General features: G+C 37.3%; 2 protein-coding genes across 2 annotated transcripts; one reads left to right on the forward strand and one right to left on the reverse strand.

Annotated features, from left to right (window-relative positions):
• Positions 1-3,250: 3,250 nt before the first annotated feature.
• On the forward strand, positions 3,251-7,229 carry LOC129777417 (serine/threonine-protein kinase PAK 3). Its single transcript, XM_055783671.1, has one exon. The coding sequence runs from the start codon at positions 3,801-3,803 to the stop codon at positions 5,376-5,378; it is 1,578 nt and encodes a 525-aa protein (XP_055639646.1). The 5' UTR covers positions 3,251-3,800; the 3' UTR covers positions 5,379-7,229.
• Positions 7,230-10,742: 3,513 nt separating this feature from the next.
• Positions 10,743-12,573, reverse strand: LOC129777419 (methionine synthase reductase). The gene is made up of 3 exons (XM_055783672.1): positions 12,285-12,573; positions 11,779-12,174; positions 10,743-11,722 (listed from the first exon to the last, which is right to left on the reverse strand). The coding sequence occupies exons 1-3, from the start codon at positions 12,384-12,386 to the stop codon at positions 10,862-10,864; spliced, it is 1,359 nt and encodes a 452-aa protein (XP_055639647.1). The 5' UTR covers positions 12,387-12,573; the 3' UTR covers positions 10,743-10,861.
• Positions 12,574-18,579: the final 6,006 nt, after the last annotated feature.

Raw genomic sequence — 18,579 nt, forward strand, 5'->3', positions numbered from 1 at the left:
TGTAACTCTACGTCGAACCCAGCATCCAGAAAGTCGCCAAGGCTGGACGAGTGTGATGGGCTGGGCAAGTTGCAAGATTGCCGGATAGCAGCTATGCAAAGATGGTGTTCGCATCGAATCCGGTAAGAACAAGTAGGAGAGAAGCGGTCGGTAGTTGGAGAACTGCAACCATGAATCGGGTTTATTGTCGAAAAAATGTGATGAAGATCTAATCTCTCATTGGGATCATTATAAATAAAAAAAACATTCGTTGCCCCGTGGCCGAGATCTGGGTGACGGGTATATTTCCTGGAAGGCCCCAATCGATTCAGTACTGTTTTTTCTAAGTGTCGCAACGAGCGGTTGCGACGCATATGCTTCCAAACTAGAGGTGGGCAAAACGGTTCATTTCAGTGAGCGGCTCAGAGTCGCTCGTTCATTGAAGCAATCCGGCTCATTTGAGCGGCTCTTTTTTAAACCGCGGATTTTTTTAGCCGAGACTCTTTTGAACCGCCGCACTTTTGTGAGTCGAGACCCTTTCAAAAATCTCCGAGTTATCTACGAGTTTTGACGTAGAACGTCGTAGACGTTTGACGTAGAACTACGTCAGGTCACGTTTTTATGAAATAAAGTTAACGCTAATAACTATTTTTGCCGCGAACGGATTTTGGCGATTTACATACTAAACGAACCGGAAATTCCCTAATATTTGTTTAATGTGCTATACATTCGAATCCCCTGGTTTGTAAATGATTAAAACTCATGAAAACTTTAAGCGTTTCCATTTTCCCATACATTTGTTCTGTCCATTTGTGTGCATTCCCGAACAGAGCTGTCAATAACGAGCAACGAAGGAGGAATTGTAGGAAGTCTCCGTGAACAAAGGAAAAGAAGAAGAATGAAGGGAAACACTTGTCTAGAATATAAACAGTGGATCTCGCTCAGGCAAAATTTTATTCGGCATCGGACTGTTGAGCAATCCAGATCACTTTACTTTCGCTGCGCTTCGATCTAAGATTGGACCCCACCAGTGGTAATCCAACTTGGATATCGTCGTGTGGTTTTTTCAGTTCGTTTTTCGAGTTATTCGTATCGTGTGTTTTTCTTTCCGCGTCATAAATTAGGCGCTTGGCGTAATGTGTGATGAGCAAGAAGAAGAGGAAGGCAGGCTCGAGCCCGGCAAAAAACGAACGCATTGCCAGGGGCAAAACAATTTCGAGGCAAGCAACATCTGAACCGAGCATTCGCGAGTGTGACACCGTATCGAACAACAGCGAAGTAGGCGACTTCGGCGCGTCGGTCGGAAATGTAAACGCCGTTACCCAGGCACCCGGTCGCTCTTGACAAACTCATCAGCGAACTCGCATCGATGGGTGTTACAGCAGAGTACAAGCTGTGTGGCATAATTCAGTCTTTTTCCAAGCATGGCTTCGTTGGTGCCTTTGATATTACATCAATGCATTAAACTGACGTTATGGTGAAGCAGGCGTTAAGGTTGTGCGCCAAAAAATTATTTGGGGAATACCAGGCATCTTGAATGTCGTACTAGAATATTATAAGTTATTCGGGTTCGCATGCTAGTCGCAAAACTGCCTTCAACTAGGATTGCATTTGCGCTAATCTTGATCATAATGAAGCAATGCTACTGTTTTCGAGGTTGTTGATATTAACAAAAAGAGTTTATTTTGCTTGTTTAGTCACCAAGAAGAAAGTAAATGTCGTTCTGGAATTTTGTATGTGATTAGGTTTCGCTTGCCAGTAGCAAAACTTCCTCCACTAAGTGTGACAGCTGTGCTTATCTCGAGCATGAGAAAGTAATGTAACTTTTTTCGAGGCCAGCATTACTAACATAAGCGTTTGTTAGCGCAAGCGTTTGAGAATAGCGCAGAATGATGAGAAGTGTTTATATTCCTAGTAGTTTCAATCCCCCAATGTATGGCTTTGTATGCATGCTGTGGCGAACGCTTGTTTGGCGCTTGGTTTATGTTATATGAACGATGCATAGAGGTGCGATTCCACTGAGGCAATACTAAATAACATGTAGCATGATATTTGATACTTGCAAGTGTTGTCATTGTTGTTGTTTTCATGCGGTGCCAAAGATATATTGATGTAGTTATGAGATGTGGAATAATGGTGCTGGAGCAACATGTATATAATCGACTGTAGCCGAGTCTATGTCAATTGTGGAAAAGGCCAGCAGAATAGCGTTCGAGGTAAATTTTCAATGCATTGATATGAAATAAATTGCGGCATAAAATCAGCTAGTGTATTGTTCTGCGAGGGCAAGAATGAATCATCAATCAATTATCTTCAACTGATTCTACAATGAAAAAAACTATTTCAGAGATTATTCAACTATGCAGTTGTTTCTAAAATTCCACAGCATTATAGAATAATATTCGAAGGTATAGACGAGCGACTTATATACAATAACAGCGTAGTTCTACGTCAACAATGCGGTCGTATCTTGGACACAACCTCCTATAATTTTTCAAGACAATGGATTCAAGTTTTATCAAGACAATGACCTAGAGCACAAGACATATAAAGTTCGCACATGGTTACATTACAATTGCTCAAAAGTTATTGATATCCCTCCACAATCCTCCGACATCATTCCCAGTAAAAAACTAAGGAAGTTATCTTAGTAGAATATTTAGAATCCATCAAATTTCTAAAAATTACGATTTAAAGAAAACACTTGATGAAAAAAAGGATGACTATTCATTCCGGATACACCGGATAATTATTTTAATAACCACTTGATGGAAAAATTGTTAGATATTCCTTTAGAATACACCAAAAAACTCGTAGATAACGGCTAAAGACAGCTAAAGATAGTTGCAATGAACAAGGGATTCTATTCTAATGATGGAATTCTGAAATTGGTCAACGTCTTCGAAATCGAGTTGATATTTCAACCAGCGTACGATTATGAGTTTAAGTCAATTTTCATACATACATACATACATACATATTACTCTGAAAACAGAAAGCAAACCTTTTAACTCCCATATGACACTATGACTTTATCTAAATAGAATGTTCCAAAAAATTTTTTTGACTTTCAAAAGAAGGGAAAAAAGATCTGCATGGTGGAGTACGATTACGGATTTGAGTCACTGTACATCGATTGTGCCTTACAAATAAATAAATCGAAAAAGAATCTGATTGTTCCCATCTTTTTATATTCATCTTGATCACACGAATGATTTTCCAGGTACTTTTCCTATCGCCATATTTTTATAGGATTACCATTTCGTATTAATTTACCTAGTAAACAAAACCTTCAATCCAGTTTATGTTGTTCATGTTATATAAAAACGTTGATTTGCTACACCTATAATAGGTGTCTGCATTTATGAGATAGTGTGTGTCTTAAGTTCAATCGAATTGGCAATAGTATCAGTGTCACATCTTCCATGTCTTTTGGCGATTCGTCATTCGTTCAAAGATCGATTGCTAGTCGGAAAAACATCTTTGAGTGTCTAGTGTCTTGATTACATCTCAATAATAATCATATTAATAGTTACTAATTAGGTGGAATCTGTTCGATGGTGAATACATAATTTGCAGTCATACTCACGATCATGATTTTCGTACGGTGGAACCAAGAAATAAGGCGAACACGGAAATCTCCATCTCAGTGCTAGCATAAGACATCGAGAGAAGAAGAAGAGTACATAGGAGAGCCACTCCTGTTTTATTGTGTCTGGTGAATATTGACGATCTGAAGGCTGACTGAACAACTAAACACGATTAGAACGAAGCGGTACAAATTCAAAATATTTAGTGTTTTGTCAAAACAAACAATTACAATGATGAAGAGTTTGTTTGGCAGAAAATCTGCCAAGGAAAATGATCGGAACAAGATATCGGAGATCGGATTGCCAACGAATGTCGTACATGGAATACATGTTAGCAAGAATAAACTCACAGGGGATTTGGAAGGACTACCAAAAGCATGGATTCGACTCATGGACGCATCTATTACCCACGATGAGCAAAGTAAAAATCCGGAGGCTGCCTACCAGGCAGTCAAATTTTATAATTACTCCATCAAAAAGAAAGAGCAGGCCGAACCTTTCAAGCCGTTCATCACGGAGGATGCTATCCACGAAGAAACCGAGTCGATTGATCAGTTTCTTGATATGAAAAATGCCCATAAAAGCGAAGACTCGCTTGAAGCCAGCAGTGAAGAAAACTTTGCAGATGTCACTCCTCCGCCGCCTCCGTTGCCTAAAAAATCAATGACGTTACCCCCGAAGCCACAGATAATGCCAAAACCCAAAAACTATCCCAACAGTAAATTATACAAAGGGGTGCAAAATTTGAGCCTGCTAGAAGGTGATAATAATAAGGACACGATTATTATTCACAGTAACAGTAGCTGTTTGGACAATCACAAAAGTTCCTACGATTTAATAAATAAAGCTGATTTTGAAGGAGAAAACGAACTCATATTAAGGCCTAAGGAACAGAATGCTCGAGTACCAAAAACAGACGAACAGGTATACAATGAGTTGAAACGGATTTGTAACATGAGCAATCCGCTGGAACGGTACGAAAAAACCGTTGAAGTGGGTAAAGGTGCTTCTGGGGTGGTATTTATTGCCCTCGATCGTCAGACGGATCAAAAGGTTGCTATTAAGACTATAGACATGAAAAATCAGTCGTCCAAAGAGTCCATCCTTAACGAAATTAATGTGCTGAAGGATTTCAATCATAGGAATTTAGTTAACTTCCTAGAGGCGTATTATCTTGAAAATGAAGATCAATTGTGGGTCATTTTAGAATATATGGATGGCGGTCCGCTGACGGACGTTGTAACAGAAACAGTCATGAAAGATCGTCAGATAGCAGCTGTTTGTCGGGAAGTGCTGCAAGCAGTAAGCTTTCTCCATTCGAAGGGGATTATCCACCGGGATATAAAATCGGACAACGTGTTGCTCGGTATGGACGGATCGGTGAAGGTAACCGACTTTGGATTCTGTGCCAACATAGAAGGCGACGAAAAAAGACAGACAATGGTAGGAACCCCGTATTGGATGGCGCCCGAGGTTGTAACCAGAAAGCAGTACGGAAAAAAGGTCGATATTTGGTCCCTTGGAATCATGGCTATCGAAATGATCGAAGGACAGCCACCTTATCTAAACCAAGCTCCACTGCGAGCTCTCTATCTGATTGCTGCCAACGGGAGACCGGACGTTAAAAGTTGGGACAAGTTATCGGACAACTTGAAGGATTTTCTCGATTGCTGTTTACAGGTGGAGGTAGATAACCGAGCCTCTGCCGATGAATTGCTTCAACATCCTTTCCTGCAGGACTGCATGGAGTTGCGAACACTGACACCTTTAATTAAAGCAGCGAGGCGATTATTGAAACGAGACAATTAGTTCATTCATGATGACGTGCCGATATGGCTGTGAAAATTAGTGCCTTAAAATTCGATACTGACGAGAAAAAAAGGGGAAACAGGCCGTGCAAAGCGATGATGATTGAAGTGATAAGGCTGCGGGACTACCTACCCGCTTTGAAGATAAGAGTCTAGCGTAAAAAACGTGTATCTATGAAGCAGATAGGAGTTTTTTTTTCGTTTTTTTGGAATGCAAGTACATTATTTGTGTGCGGTATAAATTTTGAAACAATATGTATGTATAACGTGAATGACATTTTGTTTAAGTGCACAAAAATGATATGTAAAATATGAGTTTTATCAAGTCAGATAGGAATATTCCTTCGAATTCATGCAATCTAATCAATTCTGTTTTAATGCTTGCCTGGTGGTGATTTCCCAATCATTTTATTTGTGCTAATGAAACTAGCCAATCGAAAACACATTTTAAATATTGAATAGATCGTTATCCTTTTGTAATTTTAAGTGAAAAAGCGTGAATCGTTTTAGATGAAGCAGCTTCAGCTTCCCAAAGTCGGCATACGGTTATAGGAATCCAACAAAATATATAAAATTAATCTTCCAATAACGTGGACCTGTTCGTCATGTATATGCATCGTTTTTTTGACAATTTTCATGTTTTTTTTTGTATATGTAAGATCAGCTATCAATGAATAAAATGTTCATTAAATGACTAGAGTTTTGGATCCCTGCAATGAAATGACAATTTATTGTAGATTAACGATAAAACATGATTCAATTCGATGGTAAAATTTGAACAGTATTAAACCTACAAAAAAAATTCCGGCAATTGCTGAATGCGTTTCATCAGGATGAATATTTATCACAAAGAAAACAAAACTACATTATGACAAACTCAATATGTCGCGCATTATCACCCTTCTGGAAAACTTAACCGCCCACGTCAAACAAAATATATTTTCGTTATATTGGCTACGTCAAGAATGAAAATTTTTCGTTCTGTTATTCAGTCTAGGCGGTATTTTAACCGAAATACTTTCATAGTTGTCCAATTTGAACCTTTTTTGTGGGTAGCGTCGTGGGTAAAGGCAAGCACAAGCTAATTTTAAATATTTTCTTAAACATGTTTGCAATATATTATACTGAACTGCGGAAAGACAAAACAATATTCAACGAACACATCGATCGTCAACGTAATGCAATGAACATTTACGTGTGCGAGCCATTAATTTATTCGGTACACTGTATTAAACAATACTAATAAATACTTATATAGACTCAGGAGTCAACTAGTGATGTACTGATTTTGATACGAAAATTATTAGAACCCATTTTTGGAAGTGTATACAATAGTAGATATTTCAATGCGCAAATTGAAAACTTTTATATGAATTTACAGTGGACTATTTTAAAGGAAAACTACATATTCACACGAATGAATGAAACCAGCCCTGCAATATAGGTAGTATTGTAGCACACGAAGCATTTATCCATTTTTCATCTAGTGTAATAGTTTTAATGTGACAAATAGTATGAATAATCACGAAACTCCAAACTGAACAATTCCATATTGTATCACAAATATACAAAACGCTCTAGGATTTTCTTTGAAAAACAAATTAAATTAAATTGGACACATTTTGTTCCTCCCAACTTCTGTACATTTCGCCATCGAGTCCTCATATAATTCAATCTCGGTCATCATCAGAATCATCCCACAGATAAAAAACGATAGAATTATTCCAGGACAATAGAACACGTATTAATAATTGTAATCGTATAAGAATAAGTCTTATTCGTTTAGATGTTTAGTTGTTATTTTTCGATGTCGCAATAAAAATCAAGGCAAATCCATTATAGCCGAAACGAATTCAATGCTTGATTCTCTATATCCGAATTCAAAACTTAAGTTTTCCTCGCATAACAGAACATTGATCAGAATAAAAATAATAGCAAACAGTTGTGGAAAATTTGGATAAGATTGATGAAAGCTAAAACCAGTTGGCCGCGATCCATAACATTCGGAAATTCAGTTATAACATCATTACCAATTAGTTGAATTCATATTTCGTTGGCAGTGTTTCACTTATTAATGAAAGTATTGATTTGGTAAGTGAACCTGACGAAACAGTGCAACCGACGGCCAGTGAATGTAAGCTGGATTTTTTTCACCCTATAACTTTTGCAGACCTACACAGCATTTGTTCTGAACTAGAAAAGTCGGCTGGTATTGATGACGTCAATGCAAGAGTTGTTCAAGATTGCTTCCATGTCATTGGACCTTCCCTGCTGATCTGATAAATGATTCATTAGGAACAGGACATGTGCCCAAAGGAATCGTTAGAGGTTACAATACAGAACATAGCTGGGACGATTTCATACGAAGAGTTTCGTTCTATCAATATGTTTCACACAATAGAAAAGGAGTTCGGAGAGTTCGGCATTCAAATGGTTTGAAAGTTATTTGAGTAATCGAATACAGAGGACTGGTTTTGCTGTTTCTGTTTCTGTACGTTTGGTGTTCCACAAGGAAGCGTGTTGGGGCCAATGTTATTCATATGTGGATATAAATGACATGAAACCAGTCTTACGTTTTTATGATATAATTTTTTTTGTCGGCGATATAGTTTTATTCATAACAGCCGGGAAATTGTGATCCGCAGCATTGCATTCTCTAAGTATTTGGTTGAATTATAAGCGGTTAAAATTTATTCTTATGCTAAACACGCTTCAACGACTATCTGCGAAGCATAGTATTGTATATATGATCATGTTGTTCATTTTCAAAATTATAAATGAATTGCAGCCTCGATATTTGTGTGATTGATTTGAAAGAGTGATATTCATCGATATAACAATAGAAACGCTGAAGAAGTACGAACACCAAACTTCTTAAGTAGAGTGTCACAAAATTTTTATTTTTATAAGGTGTTACTTATTTCAATCCGATGCATAGGTACATTAAAAGAGAAACCACATTAGCGGATTCTAAACGGCAGTGTCTTTCACATGTCAAAATTGTAATTTAAATGTTGAGATTCTAATTGACAAAGTTGTTTTTAACGAATTGAATGAACTGTAATCTTCGTCTCAATGATAATAAAGGATTTTTTACATGTTTATAGAAAAAGAAAAAAAAAGTCCACATAAGCTTGATCTCGCGCGCGTGTATGCAGCCATGAGAAATCTGCATTGTGATAGCGATTGGAACATAGAAGACTTGGTTTCTATTGTGGAATTGGATGTGTAAGTCTTGATGAAAAGGAGCACAGCTAAGATTGAGGTTTGGTTGGATTTCTGAAGGATCAAGAATGAACGAAAAGGCTACAACCTGAAATTCGTTCAACGTTCAAATGGTTGATTAAACTAGAGATTAGGACAGTTAGTCTGACAAATTAGGCACTCGGGTTACAGTGAACTCAGAAGATTTTTTCTTTCTTTATTAAAGAGATTTTCAGCCGAAGGCTGGTTCATCTTTGAAACTCAGAAGATGCTATGGGATAGTTTGACGTGACAGCAACGGCTTCTTCTTGTGACTTGATTGAACCGAAAGATTTACTCTTTACTTTTTACAAGCATGTCCAAAGATGCCAAAATACCGGTATCACAAAGAGGTGATTTCATACCTGTAGAATAAATCAGTACGTTTTTTTTTGTGAAACTGGTTATATGTATTATTTAATTATAAATTAGATAATCGATCAACTCAAACCTATGTGGGGGAATGATACGGTCCTTCATTATTATTATAAAAAATAACCAATAGTTTCGTAAAAAAGAATGAACGCATCTATCAATTCTTAGCAAAAAGAAAGAGCTACTGATAAGTCATGAATTGCTATCATTGAAAACGCCAGCAGTAGATATCCAGAGGCGAAGAAAATGTAGAGCAAGTCCACCCCACATCAGTCGGCCACTGACCCGATCCTCTCCGATTTTTTTGAAGCCTGGTACTTATGATGGAAGCTACCTAAAATCACAATGTTTATTATAATATGACCAATTTAAATTACGACTGATTTTTAAAAAGGGCCTATTGAAAATCATTGATCTTTCTTTCAAAAAATCGTAACTCAAAACCCAAATCGGTGGTTGAGTTTTGTCTATTCTGGTAGCACGTAGAATCGAAACATTCGATCCGGTATCGATCAAGAAGCGAATATTATTAGTCCTATCGAAAACGGATAAGCGGTGTTGAAGTCTGCGTCTTGTTAGAGCTCCGCAATTGCAGAGCAAATGTTCCGAGGTTTCGCTTTCGGCATTACAAAAGCGACAAATATAATCTTGTACTAAACCCATGTTTTTGAGATGGTCAGTGTCCAGTGTCCTGTTTTAAGACCAGTGAATGTGCTGAAGTCTTTCTTATTAAGACTCAGCAATTGTTGAGTAATTTTAATACTCGGCCATCCAGTTGTCCGTCACTTCCCGGTCTTCCCATTTATTCAGCTCCCTTTTCAACTCACAATCAGAAATTCCACAAAATGGTTCTGGATCAGTGAAGGGAGAGCTTGAGCCGCGTCTTGCGAGTTCATCAGCTTGTTCGTTCCGCTCTATACCGCAATGGCCAGGAATCCTGAGATAGCCTACCCCCTCTCTAAAGGGGGGGCTGCCATACAAATGAAACACAAACTTCTGCATAACTCGAGAACTGATCAAGCAAATTGAGCCATATTTGGGATGTGAGGGTTTTTGGGTACGAGAAATGTTTTTATGATGGTATTACACCCCTTCCTCCTCTGGAAAGGAGAGTGGATCCCATAAAAATAATGCACATATTTCAACCAAACATATTCCAACAAACATGACAATTGAAAATTTTCGGATAACTCTGAAGGAACATGGGAAAATTCGAAAAAAAATAATTTGCATGTGTTGTACAATTACACATTGACAAGCGTTGTTAGTCCATTTGATGTTTGCGGTAAATTGACCTTCGTTCGAAAGTGGAAATGGATTTTAATGTGATAAAACGCACTCCCATATCGTATTATATCTATATAAATAAAAATGGATCGCCGAATGTGCTGATAAGAGCAAAACTCGAGAAAGGATTTGTCCGATTTAGGGCTGTCTTCATTCTATCATATTTTCTGTATCAAAAATTTATTCCATGTAACGGAGAAACATGTTATTTGCAAGTGGATGAAAAATCTTGCACGAGAATTGTGTCTGAAATTAATCTGATGTTATATAATGTCGAGTTCGTACAGGCGAATGAACTAAAAAGTTTAAACCTTCTTAAAGCCAAAAAAGAAGAAGAAAAATAATGTGGTATGGTAGAAGTACTGAAATTTTATAGTAAAAAATAATTTTAAAGGGTAGATTAGAAGATCAACAAATGAACCGTTCTGCGATTGGATCGCAGTTATCTATTACAACTTACCTGAACATTCTTGTTGCTAACGAAAATTTCTATTTGCGGGATGTTCTTTTCGTTCAATATCTAAATTAGCCGTTTTTCCTGATCTCAGAGATGACGCGTTATGATTTATTTTTTTTTTGTCAAAGCCAAACATCTTCCACGTATTTGCTATTTTTCCTCATTTCGTCCACTAATTCGTTGGATTCTTCGTCATCTATACAAAGAACCTCGCTCAAGATTTGCACAATTTTACTCCTTATTTGAGGCAGCATAACGGTTCCATTTCCGCAAGCGAACAGTTTGCTGTTTGCACTCATGAGCATTTCAACGAATTCTTCCTTGTTGGCTTCAATTTGATTCTGCACATACGGATAGGAACTGTTTTCATCTCGCGAAAATGCCACTGATACATTGTTCAATGCCCCATTTTTTAAATACTGATCGAGTTCTTCTCGACATAGATAGTTGTGCTTTTCATACCGGAATCCAGCGAAAAGCCAAGCCTTTCCTGCTAAATTTCGACATTGCTCGATAAGCTCCCGCCGTCTTTCTAAAAATGCCAAATAGGGAGCAATTCCTGTGCCAACTCCGATAAGAACAATGTCTTTGTCACAATCGTCGTCAGTATAAGCAAAACTATTAGATTTCCTAAAGTATAGGAAAAGTTTTCCACCGTTCTCACCGCAATTCTTGAGCAATGATGTCGTCAGTCCAGGGGATTGGTCCTCATATGAAAAAATGATCCTTATGCTCATATTAGATCCATTTTCATCATAGCAGTTAACAATAGAGTATGGCCTTGGCATCAACCTAGGCAGATGTTCTAACAAAACATGAACAGGAGGTTTACAGGATGGGAGACTCTTAAGCAATAATAGGAATCCGATTCTTTGTTTCAATATAACATAGTCAAATGCTGTACTGTTCTTATTGCACAGTAATGAAAGGAAACGGTTCTCTTCGGCGTCGCTTGTGTAATCTACAAGAGTTCTGAGGAAAAGCTGTGGGAATGAATAAATTAATATCAAATTCACGATATATTTTAAAAAAGTCGTACCTTCTTTGGGATAGCGTTTATGTCGAGACATTCTGAGAATAGTTTCCGCAATTCTACCAGCTGTGGAACGTGAGATGGAATCTTCGGAGCTTTCTTTTTTGACGAAGGGTCAATATCTACTTTATACACCTGATGACAAACTGTTTCCAAATCTAAGTGTTGTATAATATAATCCACGTCTTTTCCTCGATTTTCAGTTAAAATTCCCACTGTATCGCCCGGGTAAAATTTGTGGTTGATCACGGTTTCCGTGGTAAGCGTAAAATCATACACAGTTTTGATGTCTTCGCCTTGAGCGATAATTTTATAATTGGTTACAAGACATTCAAATACGCTTGTTGCTCCGAACGGTTGATCGCACGTTGATTGTAAATGTTGATCGGGATTGAACACGATCTAGAAATAACACAAATAGCTGTACTGATATAGATATTTACGTGTTCGATTCGTTCATCTTATGACTATTTTACAACAACTGCAATTGATGAATGGTTTATTATACTTACTTTTTCATCTCTATTTTGAATTCTGATATACGACAAGGGAGCAGGAGGCAGACATGTGTTGATCGACGCATATTTTGCAACTGTTTCGTGAATATTGATCATTTCGGTGTAAAAATAGTTTCATTGATCGGATCACAGAGAACGAACAGTATTTGAAAATACCAAAACGTGTTGTGTCTACCCAAGACGGGTCTATGGTACTAGGTGAGGCCGTTTCGTTACTAAGTTGGTTAGGGGAGCGGTATATGAAAACAGTACGGAAGAAAGCAGAAGGGGAATTTTTTCCTTGAAGTGTGAAAGAGACAGACTGATCACGAGCGAGCTTGGGCACAAGCCAGGTGTATGACACGATTATCGCTATCTCACTCTACCTACCGTCACCGCCTATCTAACTATCCCTCTGCTGTAAAAGTTCATCATCGACATCACGATATGTCAGATGGTGGTAAATTGGTAATTCGCGATAACGTCGACGTCTGGTGGCGACTTCAAGTTTGAGTTATAATTTGGGTCCCAAAATCGTTAGTGTAATCTCTACCAGATTAGAAGACACGAAGCCGGTTTTCTAATTTTAAAATTTGAATGAAAATTTTCACATTATGTTATTTAATTATTAGAAACACGTATTTCTGACTTTTATTCATCCATACAATCATACAATTCCAACATTGTTGCTGATTTTTTTCTCTATAATATAAAGTTGTCTTCATAACCAATTTTCGTATGAGACTTTTTCCCCACCTGCAAACAAAAATGTTTTTAATTTAAACAGAATACTAATTTGATAGGGGAAAGCTAATTTTCATTCATAATTTTAATTTTGAAAATGTTCACTCCGACTGAAAATCAGCTGTTCTTTGACGCTCCCCTAAACTAGTAAACGAAGCTCACTGCCGTCAACGCGGATCGCTGTTTTGAAGAAAACAAATACTTCTGACGTGTGAGATGTTGGCATCAAAAACATGGCGGGTGCCATACGGCTGGCACAAGCGTATTGTGTTTTGTTTACAAACAAAACACAGTAGACTTCCAAGATGGCTGAAGAGTGGTTTTAGCAAGTTGGCCCACCTTAGGATATACTTCTACTCGCCTTGGTGTCTACCAAGGCGCCTAGAAGTATATTCTAAGGTGGGTCAACTTGCTAAAACCACTCTTCAGCCATCTTGGAAGTCTACTGTGTTTTGTTTGTAAACAAAACACAATACGCTACAATACACAATACTTATGGTTTCGGCACCAACGGCGCTATATTTTTCTATATTTTTTTTTTTTGAAAACTGAAGATTTTTTTACACATTCCCTTTTTTTATTAAAAATTAGATATGTTCTTTTTTCTTTTTTGAGTTATAATTTTTTAAAGTTAACCGATAGTTCGGAATATTAATTTCTTCCCATTTTTCCTATTCTCAAAAATTTATAACGTTTGAACTGCTAGAGCGATTCAGATGATCGATATATCAAATTAAAGCCTAGATTTTTTTGGAAAAATATTGCACTAGCGAAAAAAAATTGTTTTCGTGATCAATAATTGTATCTGTATATATTTGGAAAATAGGGGAAAAACTAGATTTTTTGAACCACCCTAAAATGGAATGGAATCTAATATTTAACGATAAGGAACAAAACTACCAATTTACACGAAAATTTGAGAACCACTATGTTGGTTTGCCATGGAATATATATAATACTAAAAAAATATAGTTGGTTAATTTCACCTGCAACTAAGAAGCTGATTACTAGAAACTAATTGACATTAACGTTTCATTGCCTTGTAAATTCTGGATACAATACCAACAGAGGGTATTTAAAAAAATATAAATTGCGTTTTACGGGGTGTGTTCGAAACTGAAAAAAAAGAAATTAATTCAGAAATCATATTTTTATGTTGTTTTTAAGCGTACATACATCATTTAGTCGTATAATTATTGTACCATTCAATTTATTCCGATGAGAGAGAATGCTTTAAAATATTTCAACTGATGCTCTCACCACATTTTAATTTTTTTATTCAATATTCAGTTTCTATGGCGAAGCTTCATTCATAAATTACACATTTGTCATCATTGGTGGAATACGACCATAAATGTTGTTCTGAATAGCACAGCAAGTTATGATTACAATACATATGGGTTTATTTTGATAATGCATTATACATAAACCGATAAAAATGCATTATAATATTAGTCCACAGCGTTTCAGCGTCTATATGTATATTTTACTCAATTTTCAGTTCGTAATTTCTATCCCATTCGCCGTGCTTATCATGATGATGCTAACATTAATAACATTATATACGAACCTCCCACCTTATATATGATGTCTCCCACTCTTTTAGAGACATCTCAACATTATGTAAAATTTTAAGAGCGTAAACCATCTGTCAATTTTTTCACTGTTTACATTTTCTTGCCACAAATCGTTGCCACTTTTTTTCTTTTGGATATTGTCATATCTGAAAATTGGTGAGAAAAGCGCGTATTAACCATTTTCATTGTTCCCATAAGGCAATACGGAGGTATAATAAGGATATAATTCTGATACGTGCATTTTCGGCGAGAAAATGTAGCCGATATTGGACTTCCGAATCATGGTTCTGCTTGACATATGTGTTTATTAGTACGGTCGAAAATGACTATAGATTGGTAGTATTTACCAAAAAATTCGTTATATTTACTAATTATTTCTCTCAGTGTAGGATTGGGCGATCTTGGATCGATTTTTAAGGTGGCCGTACACTGTTTGCCCGGAGGTCAAATATTTGATATTTTTTGACAGATAAGGTTTGATTTGATATTTGTACAAACACTATTTTGTTTGCCACTCTTCAATTTTCAACAGTAGTAAACAATATCAAACACCGAACATGGAAAAAATCAACTGAAATATTCATGGTAACCTAACCATGTACCGACAGGTTCGAAGAACAGACTGAAAAAATATTCTAGGCATCCAATAATTGAATATTTGCTTGTCGTGTTTTGTGTAGAAAATATTTGATCAGTACACGTTGATCAAATTTTATCTGTCAAAAAGAGTCAAATATTTGGCTTCGGTCAAACAGTGTATGAGCACCCTTAGAAGATCGATCTTTTGCTCTCCGATTTCCGATTTTTTAAATCGATTCTTCGTACTACAAAAAATCGCGAAAATCGATCTTTTCTTTTCGATCTTTCCAATCCTTTTGATCGTAGATTTTTTGACGTAGGACTACGTCTTTCATTTCTATACCGGGGTTTAAAATCAAAGTTTCGAAAACGAAAGCGTTACGCCGCAGACCGAGATTTTGAGTGTTAATAGCTCCTAAACAACTGAACGAAATGGTATGATAAACACTTCATTCGAAAGATAAAATGCCTACGCGTTCTATACTTGTTACTTTCTGATCCAAAAACTTGTTTCAATAGTCTTAAATTTGCTTTAAAAACAGGCTATTGAAATCACCAATCGGTATATAAGCGAGCACCGCTCGGAAATCCACTCAGTTCTAATTGAACAGCGATTGGAGCATGTTGTCGCTATTGTGGTGAAGCTCTTCATTTATCATGAAAGCGCGGATGAACGGTGTCACCAAGAGCCGGTTTGTGCACCTTAGGCCAGAAGGGAATCCATCAGGAGGAGAGTGATGCCACAAACGGTTCCCCGGGAAGATCTCGAAGCAGCCGCTACACACACACACACATACACGCGCGGAATTCTTTCCGTTTGGATGCCATTCAGCATCGAGAAAGATCCGGAAAATAATCTGCCAGTTCCTCTGGGAATTTAAAAATACATTCATGTGAAAGAGTTTATTTGAATTTTTTCTATCCATGTAACACTGTGACCAAATATGTTTGAATCAAGTGCTATTAACAGATGGTTATCGAGTTAGCATAAACCACTGGTGGGCTTCCAGTATCGAGGAAAATGTGGAAATATCCAATCGTTACTGAAAATAATCTGCCAGTTCCTCTGGGAATTTATAATTACATTCATGTGAAAGAGTTTATTTTAATGTTTTCTATCCATGTAACACTGTGACCAAATACATTTGGTTTTGTGATTTCTCAATCAATCGCAATTAACAGGATAGCATCTGAAGATTATTCTTCCCCATCAGTAGGATATTTCCGTATCCAATATTGGATGCATAAATCCTTGTGCCTCCAACGTAACGCTCTCGTTTTCGAAGTTCTCAAAATATTCATTCATTCAGAATGAATTCAGATTCAACTTCAAACAAATGATCTCTAAATCAACGATAGTCCTACGTCACCCTTGCGGTTATACCATAGATATAACCCACTTCCTGTTTTTTAATTTGTTCTTCACGGTTGGATTTTATGGGATTATTGTCAGCGGAGTTATGGATGAATATCAGTTGTTGAATTTATAATATAAATTATCAATTAATTTATTCATTTAAATGATTTCATGACGGTACAAGATGAAGGTCCTGGAATAAAACAATTTCTATGGGCTTTCACGTTTTTTTAACTTTCATGCTGAGAATCTAAATAAAATGCCTTTGATTTTTAAATAGAAATGGGTTCTTGTTACATGTAAAATCAGCACACGATTTCACTCATACACTCATACGCATTTCTGGTATATACTCACAAAATTTGTTTCGCGCTCAATCGGTTAAGAACAACAGTTACATAGAATAAGTAATTTGGAAAAAAGGCATTTGATTTTTAACAGGTCGATTCAACAAAGATCGATTCTCTGTTACCGATTTAACCAGTTAATCGATTCCTACGCCGTTCAGAAAATCGATCCGTCAAGATCGATCGTTTTCTAAAGATCCCCCAATCCTAGTGAGCACCCTCACTGTTTGACCAAAACCAGTAATTTGACACTTTTGGAAGATAAAAAATGATCAATGTGCACTAATCAAATATATTCGACACAAAACACAACAAGTAAATATCTAGTTGTTGAATGATCTGTTTGTCAAACTTGTAAGTACATGTTATGTAACGGAATATTTGAGTTGATTTTTTTCAATGTTCGATGTTTTCCATTGTTTGCCACTGTTGATAATTGAAGAGAGATAAACGGAGCAGTGTTTGTACCAAATTCAAACCAAGTTTTATCTGTTGAAAAAGTGTCAAATATTTGACTTCCGGAGAAATGGTGTACGGCCACTTTAAGCCATGGAAAAAATTAACCCTTTGCGGTCGCATGTCTGCTCTCAGCCACCACAGCAAGGAATCATACTAAATACTTTATCCAACCATATGTAATAGATTACACTTTTTCTAAACGAATTTTAATGTCTAGTGAACTTGTTTACGAATCATTACGCAGTTTCTATGGCCAATACTTAACGGTACTCGGTGTAAATAAAAGATTATTAGCGTGGAAGGATAAGTGAAATTAATTCTGACCGCAAAGGGTTAAAAGTATCATTTCTATAAAGGATATGTTGATCCACAATCTTTCTCTATGTTTAATTTCATTTAATTAATTAGAAATTGAATCTTATTCACAACATTGTTCCGCCAAGACATCCGGACCATAACTGCAGTACTCCAACTGCCGGCCGCTCCGATTTCTTGCCAAGTTCTGCTCCGCCTGGTACAACCACCTTGCTCTCTGGGCTCCTCTTTCTGTTTCCACTGGATTCTAAACGAACACCATCATTGCAGGGCTGCTATCCTGCAATTTTGCAATATGCCCTGCCCATCGCACTCGTTCAACCTTGGCGACTTTCTGGGTGTTGGGTTCGCCGTAGAGTTGCGCTAGTTCATAGTTCATCCTCCTTCTCCATACTCCGTTTTCCTGTAAACCGCTGTATAAGGTTCTGAGCAGTCTTCAGAAAACAAACGCAGCGCTGCGCTTGAGTTTAATTCTCATCAGCGCGCGCTCAAAGAACACTTGTATTCTCTCTTGGTGCGAAACGCACAAAATTCATAAACACGACAGCGCAAAATGTACCCGCCGCAGAACTCAGATACTAAACATTTCATCTCACTTGTGTGATGCGCGTCTCATTCTTTACACACACACACACACACACACACACACACACACATACACATCAAATTCTAGCGCCCGCTTTGTCTTCGTTCGCTCTAAGCAAAGCATAAAAACAACAGCGCGCCCCCATTTGAACCGTATACGCTTGTGTGAAGAAAAATATCTCAACAGAGAGAGCAATCCAGATTCAAGCGCGCAACACGGCGCGTAAGCACGGCGCAAGTTTCAGCGTAAAACTCATCGTAAAGCTCAGCTTAAAACTGGGCTTGCGCCCACGGCGCTGACAAATCAAACATTTCATCTGTGTTTCGGAGCGTGCTCATTCGCCAGA

The sequence above is a fragment of the Toxorhynchites rutilus genome, chromosome 3 (genome assembly GCF_029784135.1).
Source record: "Toxorhynchites rutilus septentrionalis strain SRP chromosome 3, ASM2978413v1, whole genome shotgun sequence".
Classification (NCBI taxonomy): domain Eukaryota; kingdom Metazoa; phylum Arthropoda; class Insecta; order Diptera; family Culicidae; genus Toxorhynchites; species Toxorhynchites rutilus.

What these genes read in the sequence shown, in the direction of transcription:
- LOC129777417 (XM_055783671.1), top strand. Translation starts at nt 3,801, where the DNA reads ATGATGAAGAGTTTGTTTGGCAGAAAATCTGCCAAGGAAAATGATCGG.
- LOC129777419 (XM_055783672.1), bottom strand. Translation starts at nt 12,386, where the DNA reads ATGATCAATATTCACGAAACAGTTGCAAAATATGCGTCGATCAACACA. An exon ending in TTCAAAATAGAGATGAAAAA is followed by an intron (nt 12,175 to 12,284) that starts GTAAGTATAATA and finishes TGTTATTTCTAG; the next exon opens with ATCGTGTTCAATCCCGATCA. An exon ending in TAAACGCTATCCCAAAGAAG is followed by an intron (nt 11,723 to 11,778) that starts GTACGACTTTTT and finishes TCATTCCCACAG; the next exon opens with CTTTTCCTCAGAACTCTTGT.